At 38.8% G+C, this 11,239-nt stretch overlaps 1 protein-coding gene across 1 annotated transcript in view; it reads left to right on the forward strand.

The window, feature by feature from the left end:
• The window catches only part of LOC106666279 (mucin-17), a gene marked incomplete at its 5' end in the record, with an annotated part of 42,219 nt that extends 33,217 nt beyond the window's left edge, over positions 1–9,002 (forward strand). The window contains 9 exons of the mRNA XM_014393360.2: positions 370–491; positions 1,958–2,089; positions 3,944–4,118; positions 4,176–4,287; positions 4,345–4,592; positions 4,652–6,996; positions 7,052–7,484; positions 7,546–7,764; positions 8,129–9,002. Of these exons, the coding sequence (XP_014248846.2) occupies positions 370–491; positions 1,958–2,089; positions 3,944–4,118; positions 4,176–4,287; positions 4,345–4,592; positions 4,652–6,996; positions 7,052–7,484; positions 7,546–7,764; positions 8,129–8,899 (4,557 nt within the window). The remainder of the gene's footprint in view (positions 1–369; positions 492–1,957; positions 2,090–3,943; positions 4,119–4,175; positions 4,288–4,344; positions 4,593–4,651; positions 6,997–7,051; positions 7,485–7,545; positions 7,765–8,128) is intronic.
• Between the last annotated feature and the right edge of the window lie 2,237 nt (positions 9,003–11,239).

Genomic DNA, 11,239 nt, shown 5'->3' on the forward strand with positions numbered 1-11,239 from the left:
GTTTCACAAGGGTATCAGGACCCTCCAAATGTCAAAAGTAACGCAATTAGTCGGGTCTTTGTGCTATTATCTACCGACGTGTTATTATCCCCAGATTCTTCCCTTCCACTTTTCTGAAATTGCATAAACGCTGTGGGAGGGCAAACGATACTTGCCACTCGGGTTGCTGCATCCTAAATGCAAAGTTCAACAAGTCAGCAGAAGTCAGAATACTGTTTACAAAACATCCCATTTGCTTTCAATATTTAAAGAAATACCAAGGACAGAAAAGGCTATATTGCAATAAAACCATTTAAACTACACGCGCCTTTACTTCAAATTAGCATATTCCTTTTTACGTGGAAAATTAATTGTTAATTAATGTTTCAGGTGAAGATGGGTGGTCGGGTGGTGTGGTTAGCCTGGTGCTTCGCACTCGGCGCTGCACTTCCGGTCGAGGTGCCAAAGCCCCAAGAGGACACTTCCCAAGACAGAAAGCTCCTCGGGTCAAGGTAATAAATTCCGAAGTGCAAACCTTCTTCATTCTTGAGTACACGCTTTCGCGAAGAAAGTAGGCTCCGCCACTTCCCGCACTTTCTGGAGGTCATACGGGCGCCTCTTCCTGCACAGGAAGTCCGTGCCGAATTGGCCAGGGTGAAAAGTTTCGTTTCCTTATTTTTTAAATTTTTCAATTAAGTCGTTTTGTATTTAAAGTATAATATATAATAATGTTGCGGTGATATAAATTGAATAAAATTCTTCTTTCCTTATTTAAAAACTCATCTTTCATGGCTTATTCTTACGCACTTTTCAATATGCAGAACTCTTCTAGTTAAATAAAAGCTTTCGAATTGCTTCGAATTACATTACAATTACATAAAAATACAAATATTTGGTTAGTCTTTTCCATATTTGGGTCAATTTGTAGTATTTTTAACAGTTTTATAAATAGTAGTTTACTGTCACCACTCCGTTTTTTTTTTTTTACTTTTTGGTCACGTTTCCGCACAATTTACCTTAATCATTGTCATTAATATGTGATTATAATAATCACACTTCATATATCTTTAAATCAATATTTTATGTTGAGAAAAAAATATTAACGTCTTAGTGAAGTTACGAAGTTCTTCGTGTAAATTGATTATTTATTTGGTAGCTTTAAATAATAATTTGTGAAATTTTTCCTAGAGGTCCTGGGGTGACGAATTTGCAACTTGATCGTCATTTGGTTCGCCTATTCTCGCTTGTTTTGCCTTTTGAGTTTACACATTGGGCTATCGACAGTACTTCGTCTGTGTGTGTTGCGACAGTCGTTTTCTTTTTTTCTGTTTAATGTGGATGGGTGAAAGTTAAACGAGTAGAAAGACCACGAATAGCAAAATAACGCACAGAACGACCACTGAAGATGAGAAAATGCCGAAACACGTCTGGCAGATCATACCGGCTAGGACTGAAATACTGGGATGAGACTTAAATAATAAGCTTGTAAAACTGTGCAAAATTTAATGAGCTGATTTGTCAGTTATTTTGATAGAACGGCTGTTTTCTTCTAGACAAAATCAGTTTACGAGTTCTTCTTTGCTCCTCTAACGACGTACATGACTCCATGTTTCTCTAATTTTTTATTATATCGTCGAATTTTAACTTTTTATTTAGCTCTTCGAATCGTGGTAATACTTAGTGACAAAAAAGTTATTCGCGTAATATGAACTTCTCGAACTTTGAAAAAAGCATGATGCAGATAAAACAAATGAAAATTGTTCCATCGTTGACTTGTTGTTGAAGTTTGTTAATAAATATAAGTGGGCAATAAGCATAACTGAAAATTATGTTAGTTTATAAAACCATTCACTGGGACATTGGTAAGGGTTTGCTTAATAGAGAAATTACAGTTTAAATTAGCGACTCGTAAATAAAAGGCGTTCGGATATTTATTTACTATTATTCCAATTGATTTTATTTGTATTATTTTTTTTAGTGTTGTGACTTCAGTTTCTGTGATAATGGACCACGGTAACGGGACGAAAACATACATAACCGATGCGGAATCTCCTACGATCGCAAGGCCGGATGTGGTCGGCACACCTGGAACCCTCATGGCGCCGGACAGGTAGCAAAAAAGAAACTATAGACGTTTTCTGATAATAGAGAATAAAATTTTTCAAGGAATGCTTAAGACATCATTATGACAAAATTTCGCCTTAAATTTGCATAAAATTCACCCCGCCTTCAATCCTCTAACCACCAACACTGGGAAGCGTTGCGGGTTTAGTATAATATTTGTAAAGAGTGATTTTGTCAATTTTATCCCAACAAAAACCTAATTGCGAAAAAAGGGCCAAGTTCCAGACTCCTCATTGCTCATTCAGAAACTGGCTAAATGTTGATCAATAAAAATAAAAGAAATGTGTTGCTCATAAAAGTAGGAGTAAAGTGAGGTTAGCCATAGTCTAGATATCACTACTTTGATAGGCTGACATTTTTACTTTTTTAGAAGGGAGTCAGGAACTTTTATCTCTTCTTTTGAGTTTTCTCAGGTTATGGACTAAAAAGAGAACGGCCTTGGCCAGAGTGTAGATATCATTACATTGATAGGCTAATTTTTTTTGGAGGGGGTCTGGAACTTGGTCTTTTTTCACAGTTAGGTTGAGGCTGAGAGATTGGCCCCTTGGGCGTTCTCACGTGCATTTATATTTGTTTCTTAATAAGTAGGTATTTTCAAATACTCAGGTGGCACAGACGTGTCTAAAATTTATTATTTATATTTTTCGTTTTCATTAAATACGATTTATTTTTAAAAAATTATTCACTCCCGAGGACCGTTTGGGCCACCAAAATCACCCGTTCTAATCAAGCAATCGAACGCGCAAAAATTCGAACGTGAAACTGAAACTTTATAATGAAAGTAATTTTTTTTAAATCGTTGCATGCTCGTGACTACACGTATTTAGAACTACCCTGCCATCCCTAAAGCGGCAACTTTAAGAAAATTGCAATTTCCAGATTTTTCCCTTTACTTACAACAGAAAACCTACCTTTGTCACAAATATCACGTTTTTGCCTATACGGGAAGTGGCTTATAATTTTGATGATGATACTACCCCACCCAGCTACCCCTAAAGCAGCACTAATTTGAAAAAATTGCAATATTCTTATTTTTCCCCTTTATTAACAATATAAGCCCTACCTTTCTACCAGCCCTCATGATTCTACCTATACGGGAAGTACCTTGTACGACAATTTTGATGATTCGACTGAAACCCTCCCCTCTAAGGTGGCACTAATTTTGAGAAAATTGCATTTTTCAGATTCTTACCTTTATTTATAAGACCCAAATTTGTACCAAATATCACATTTCTACATATACGGGAAGTGCCTTATGATTTTGATGATGAGACTACCCCAACCCCTTCTCCCCTAAAGTCACATAATTTAGGGAAAATTGCAAGTTTCATATTCTTACCTGTTTTACAATGTAAGACCTACCTTTGTAGCAAATTTCATGTTTCTACCTATGCTGGAAATGCTGAGACTAGGTGATGGTTAGACTAAACTCTCTTCCACTAAAGCAGCACTAATTTTTAGAAAAGTGAAATTTTCAGATTTTGTCCTTGGCTTGCCTAAAACCTACCATTTTACGGAATTTCAGGTTCCTAGCTATTCGGGAAATATTTTATAATTTTATTGATCAGTGAGTGAGTCAATGACAAAAATGCAAATTTTGAAATTCTTCCTTTCGAAAAGGCTTAATATTAGGTGCTCAAATTTTTACAATGTTCTAAGCGTGCTAAGCTTAATTTCTATTCCAAAGCACATCTTAAGAGGAAACAAAGATATGAGGTTGAGAAAAACCGGGTGAATTGGTTCGTGTAAAGATCAAATGGCGGCTTGCTGGAAATTGGCCAGCGCACTACAGTGCGCTCAGATTTTTCTGGACTTTAAAACTTAAACGTTTATTACAAAGGTACGAGTTCTATTCATTCGGAAAAGACGGAGAACTTGTTAAGAAGTTTATGAGCTTGGATGAAATCCAGGGATTGATCGCTGGAGGGGACGAATTGGGATCCAGCGAAGAAGGACTTCCGATTTACTACAACGAACCCCTTATTCAAGCCGGCGAACCTGAAGGGGTTTCCAAGGTGTGTTTTTCTTTATTCGTTTTGAAATACAGTTTTGATCAACGAGTAACTCCGCAGGTATTGGAGAGCGTACAGAATGTGCTGAAAGGAGAGCTACAAGCTGCTGGTACCCCCGATAGAATCGACGTTCCCCATTTACCTGACGATTCCTGGTCCATGCTATTAACAGGTCTAGATATAATACATTTTATGTAGTAATAAGTCGTTCAACTATGTTTTTGTTTAGGTTTGATGAATAGTGAAGAAGACATGAAGGAGCAACATGTTAAAAACTCTTCTCCAATTACAACCAGGCCAACAACTACAGATCCTTCGTTTACTAAACCGACAACTCAGTTTTATAAAACGACCGAACGGGTTAAGACAACAACGACGCCCCGTGTGACTTCCTATCGGCCGCATTTGCACACAACCCTTGGGCAAAAAGCATCCTCGACTCCAAAGCCAATTTCCTATTTTAATAATAATCAACAAGTAAGTAATCTTCAACTTTTTAAAAAAATTTAAATACATTTATATGGTTATTTTTAAAGATTCATCAGATATCAAAGAAGCCAACATCGACTGTAAAGTACAGTGCTCACTACACGACGCCCCCGCCAAATTACTTCCATAAAACATCCCAGACGACGAAGCACTCGAACGTGAAAAAACCAACTAAAATGCCGCCCATCACAACCACTCATTTTTCGGTCACCAAAGAAACAGAAGATATGATCAGACTTCCTGAAAAAACGAGGCCAAGTGGAATTCCGACGATAATACATTATTTGCCTATTCAGAGCGTCGGTCCTTCCGATGCGCCTGCACCTAATACTACAACGTATCGACCGGCACAGCATACGCTCAAAACGAATACTAGTCAAACTCCAGTATTAGAAACGACAACAACAACGAGTACAAAACCGAGCACAACAGCTCTAAATAAAATTAAGGTTTCAGTCACGCCAACTACCCACGAGCCGACTACTTTGAAACATTCAACGCCAGCAGTCAGGCCTGTCGTAACACCGACTACTACAACAACGGCTGCATCTACACAAAAGATTTTATCAACGACGAGAAAACCGATCTCAACGACGATAGCTACAACAACCACTCAGAAGCCGACAATAACGACGGTGGCATATAAAACTACTTTGAAAAATTCGACTACACCTTCATCGCTGAATGCATTCACAAAAGTTCATCTTTCCACTCCAAAGCCTACCGAATCCAATTTGATTCCCAAACCGGAAAAATTTGTCCAAAAGATCCCACAAGCGAACCTCCAAGCAGAGAGTAGTAATGTCGAATCGGTGAATGTACAAATCCCTACAACGTACCGACCTTCTCATAACAAATTCAATTCCACAATTAGACCCTTAAGTCAGAGTACTGGCCACAAGAGCACAGTCAGATCGACAACCCCCGTTCCAATCGTCCAATTTAAAAATACAGAAACACCAGTGAGCACTCACAAGCCTGTAGTTGTAACAATGAGGAATACACAGACACCTACGACCATGCCTATGATATCTACATGGTCACAAGTGTCCTTATCGACAACTGAGCATCCTAAAAAGTCCGATACAACCCAGTCAAGCATTAAATTTACAACACCGAGTATGAAACCGTCAACGACCTCTCGTTTGACAACTACGACTAGTACGACCACAACGACACCTACAACTACAACAACTAAACCGACAACAACAAAAGCGACAACGACTAAACCGACAACAACCCAAGCGACAACGACTAAACCGACAACAACTAAACCTGCAACAACAAAAGCGACAACTAAGCCGACAACAACTAAACCGACAACAACGAAACCAACTACAACGAAACCTACAACAATGAAATTGACCACAGTGACGGAACCTCCATTTCATACGACAGAAAGTATGACTACAACCCAAGAGACGACATTGCCTCAAGAGATGACAACAAAAAGAATGCCGGTGGAAGAAATTCCTTTAAAAATTTATGAAAGTCTTAAAGATCACGAGGCAAATGTTTTCGACTTAACATCTTTGTCAGATATGACGACGGTCAAAATGTCAACAACACCAGTACCTGAATCAACAAATGCTGATTTTACCACGGCTGAGAGTACTACGTTCGATACAAAAACTACATTGGATACGCAAACAACTATGACAGAAAAAGAGCTTCAAGCGTCAGAGAGTCAAATTTTGAACCAGACACAACTTAGGACTAATGTTCAAATTACCACTACGACACAGGACTCAAGTACTTTCCCATCAACGACTTATATGACTACAATACAGCAAAATACAGAAACTACAACACCCACGGCCACGACTCTTTACAAAGATCAGGTTTTAGAAGACGGCATTTCAGCGGTGACCAATATCCTTCTGGACGGGATACAAAACTCATTTTTAAGAGAGAATTCATCCTTCGTCCCAATAGGTTCCAGCACGGAGGAAATTTTGTCTACTACAGAATTTCAAACCACGCCAGAAGAACCTTCGACAACGAATGAAAAACTAGAAACAAGGACAGTCGAAGATCATTCTGAGGTGGAAGAACTGACAACGGAAAAATTAAAAACCACCACGTTAACGACTACGAGAAAAACGACTAAAATGACGACCACTGAGAAAGCAATGTTTGCCACCACCGCTAAATCAGGTCTAGCGGCCAAGTTCAAAACAGATCTGAAGAAAGAAACCAAACCGACCAAACCGATCACCCCGACAAAAGAAAGTAAACTCAATCCGGACACACCAGAAGAAATCGAACGGAAGAAGAATCAAAAGGTAAAAGAAGAAAATTCTGCGACTACCACAGCTGCGACAACTCCCACCGCCAAGACTGAAATGCTTCAGGAAAAGGTCAAACTGCAGGAAGTCGAAAGGCCCAACAGGTAAAAATTAAAAACAAAATAAATGTAAATAGAAACTAAATAATTTATTGTGCAGATTTGCTGTAAAGAAGCCTGTCTATCAGGCGTTAGATGCCCTGCAGCCGCCTGCGGCAATCGACCTCCACCCGGCGCCATATGAATCTATGGGGCTTGAAGCCTCAACGGCATTCCTTGGAGAGGACATCCGACGGTTTGCGGATCTGTGCAACGAGCTGGGTTTTCGGTTGTGGACCTCAATGACCGGAAAGGGCCAAATCGCATCCAGGAGCATCGTCATGTCCCCTTTTGCAGCCACATCACTCCTTGCAATGGTCTTCCTTGGCGCACGTGGTGCCACCTCCGGCCAGATGAACGACATCCTGCGACTCGACGACATGGTCACGTTCAACCCACATCAAGTATTTCAAAATGTAACCGATTCCGTCATTAACTCTAAAAACTATGGTGTCGCTACGGCCGCTTTCGTCAGACAGCTATACAGCGATAAGGTAACTGATTTCAAAACAGTTCCTCATTCAATATTTACAACAGTAATTTTCATGTGTGCAGGCAAAAGGGAAAATTTTGGATTTCTACAAAGAGAGGGTCCAACAGTATTATCAAGGGCACGTGGAAGAAATCAACTTCAATGGTGTCGGCGACATTGTGAGAAGACGTACAAACCTTCTTGTAAAGAGACAGACTCTCGGAAAGGTGCCGGAATACCTTCGCGGGTCTAGCTTGACTATGAGACCTCCTCTCGCTGCATTCAGCGCTAACATCTTTCAGGTTCTTAATTATTTTTAACTGTTTCAAATATTTTCATTTCTTTATTGTAGGAACAAATAAATACTTTCTTGAACACATTCAAACATTCGGGGTAAAAAAAACTGCAGTATCATCTGCGGGTGATAATGATTTGTAAATGGTAATGATCGTATTGGGGTGTATAGGAAATTCAGCTGTATAAATTGTATAAAGGATGAGGCCTAGCATGCTTGTAGGTTGCCGGCCTGTATCAGTCTATAACACTGATTAATTCCCACAATTATTACTTAATTTCAGTAATTTCACAGTACATTTCACAACATCTGCAATAATGTTCATTACGAGCAGTACTACCACTGTATACTAAACTTAGCTATAATTTCAGACGGATTGTGAACTTGGATCGACAGAAGGCAGGGACGGTGAAATGTACTTCGTGGTCCGTCCTTCGACGAGACAGAGGCGGTTGGTTCCCGTCCCAGCAGTAGTCTGGCGTACCGGTTTCCTCGCAGGTTACGAACCGAGTCTGGACGCTACTTCAGTATGCTTGGGTGCCGAATCGATCGTATCGACAATCCTCGTCCTACCAGGTCAGCAGGGACAAGTGGCCCCTGGCGATGGTCTCGCCCGACTCGAACAGAGGCTTATAGAGACTTCGTACAGAAGGGGTGGTTGGTCCAGGCTGCTCAGGAGCCTCCTGCCGAGGCCGGGAATGGAGTTGCAAATCCCTAGATTTTCCCACAGGAGCGTGCTCAACGTGACCGCCGCACTTGTCAGGATGGGGCTGAAAGATCTGTTCGAAAACAAAGCGGACTTACGCGGTTTGAACGGCCTATCCAACGACCTCCACCTCTCCGACATGGTACAAATCAACACGTTCAGCACTTGCGGCGAAGAGACCATAGGAGCGAGGCATCACGTCGAGACCTATCCGGCTTCTCCGCAGCGAATGGGGAGAGAAGAACCCGAGTACTACCCTCCCAGAGACTTCGACAACTTTTATAGCGATATCCCGTTACCTCTCAGGCCGAGACAAGCGAGGCTACCAGACGCCCCGAGGCTCAGGTTCGACCGGCCCTTCTTGTACATGGTCAGGCATAACCCGTCAGGGATGATACTACATATGGGGAGGTTCAATCCCCGGCTCCTCCCTTGAAATAGAATCTAAGATTTTGTGATACTTCCCATCAGTTTTAGTCTCTTAATATTTAATAATGTAACGTAGATTACATAATAGAAAACAAACTGAGCTTTAATATTAAGAAAGTACTTTTTTACGATATTTTCTGTATAGAAAATTTAAAATAAATACAAGCTTTAATCGTGACAACTGGTTATACAATGAAAAATAATGGAAATGATTCCTAAGCCAAGTTTAACTTGAAAACTATATTCGTGTATATAAGCTCTAGATTCTCTTATATTCGATTTTGCTGACGTATTAATTATTTATTTCGATCCCAAATACGTTTATGTATTTCCTTTATGATTTGCGATCGAAATTGTCTCAACCTTGGTGGAATCGAAAATACACTTATTTTACAACGGCACAAAAAAATGTTGTAAATTGTACGCAATTGTAATTAGCAGATTTTATATATTAATTACATAATTAGGTAAGATTTTCATTAAGAGGTTTTTCCAATGTAATTCATTTTATTAAATATATAATTTCGTTTCCTTAGCATGTAAATTGCTGTACCTTTCCAAGGTGGAATATTTTTCAAAATAAATTATGTTTCTTTTTGAGTTTCACTACTGATTCAGACACTTAAATATATGCAATAAAAAATTGTATTGCTCTAAAAACTGATAAAGTATTGTTAATCAAATTAATGTGATGTAAGAGGAAATTGATTAATGAATGCTTCATTTTATAGATTTCCTTGTTAAATTAATTCAGATATATTTTGCTGATAATCGTTATTTTATCAAAATATTTTGATAAATAAACTCAAATATAAATAGTTTCTGGTAACATTTCTTTTAGTAATTTTGCCTTTCTCGAAAAATGATGAAATATTTACTTTTTTATCAAAGACTCTTTGTTAAGAATTTTTGAATAAGAAAGATGATAAATAATACAAACTAAAGTATTCATAGCAAAAAATGTATTTAGAAAAGAAAATGTATTGCATACAAAAAAAAACACATATGTAACTTTTAAGTCTGAATAAATTTGTCTTTACAAAACCGTTGTTTTCAATATTGTTTTCTAAATAATAAATTGTGTCTTTTATGAGATTTCCTGTTGAAACCTGTGATGTGATGAATCTACAATTTGACGAGTCCGATCGTCCTGGTCCGCAGCTCGCTGGTTTTGGTCCATGGATTCGCTGTGTTTAGCGATATATGTAGGAAATATGACAAACACACAAAATAACCGCCAGTGACCGCCAAATCTGCAAGTATAGACGGGCCAGATGATCAGGAGCAACCAAAATATAGTTTTGTACCTTCAAAACTAAAATCCCGCTTGTTCTTCATCTTCGTATTCTCGTTGATTTTAGTTGACCATTAGTTTATTAAAGTTCAAATTAAAATCAAGTAAGAAAGTCCGTAGAGCTTGGTTCTCTTCAGTCGTCTCTCAGGGTGTCGTTCTTGTAGCCGGCTTGCTTCGATGTTTTGATGTCCTGTAGGCGAGAATTTTGCTGTTAAGCATATTTTTTTACTTATCCTCAGGTCCCGATGAATATCTTTAACCTTTCCTTAATTGTTTTGAACTTTTTGTAACACAACTTTACTACTCTTTTAGGGACAACCCTATAATTCGATGCTATAGATCCAGGTAGGTTTAAGAACCTGGTTTTAAATGAGTATGTTTTTTCAATGTGTGCTCTTTACTTCAGTTTATAATGTAGCGTCATGCCTAAATACTGCATTATGCTTTGTGGCGTTTATAATTTTCTTTTTGTATTGGATGTACTGTCTGTGTTCGTTCTGCTTGTAAAGTTAAAGTGTTCAAACTTCTGGTGATTTATATTATTTACCATATTTATTTTTCTATTTTGTATCTATCCATTCATTCAATACTTACAGGCCAGTGTCATCCTCAAATTCTCCTACAGTTGTGTTTTCTGTTGGCGACAAGTCACTGTGATAAACCAAATACAGATTGGGGTCTAAGACGCTTCCCTTAGAAACACCAGGGTTTATTTCCAAACGAAGTATCCGTCCTTTTACTTTACTCGGCTTAATCAAAACTTGTATGTACTGGATTGGTAATCTTTTTTCCTTTTTTCGGGGGGGGGGGGGGTTAAAGGCAGTTCCAGACAAGTTTTGAGGTGGTCTTATAAGCTTATAAAACTATTATAGCTGCCTGGCTGTCTGTAATAACTATTATTATTGGAATTATTATTGAAAAATGGCAAAAAGGCGGGAAAATTTGAGAGGTTAGGTGGAGATGGGAGGTTGGTGTCCGAGAGGATCGAAGTGACGATAGCTCAAGTGGTAGAGTAGCGGCGTATTTAACCGAAGGTCGTGGGTTCGAATCCCG

This window comes from Cimex lectularius, unplaced genomic scaffold (genome assembly GCF_000648675.2).
Source record: "Cimex lectularius strain Harlan isolate CLEC.00 unplaced genomic scaffold, Clec_2.1 scaffold5, whole genome shotgun sequence".
NCBI lineage: Eukaryota > Metazoa > Arthropoda > Insecta > Hemiptera > Cimicidae > Cimex > Cimex lectularius.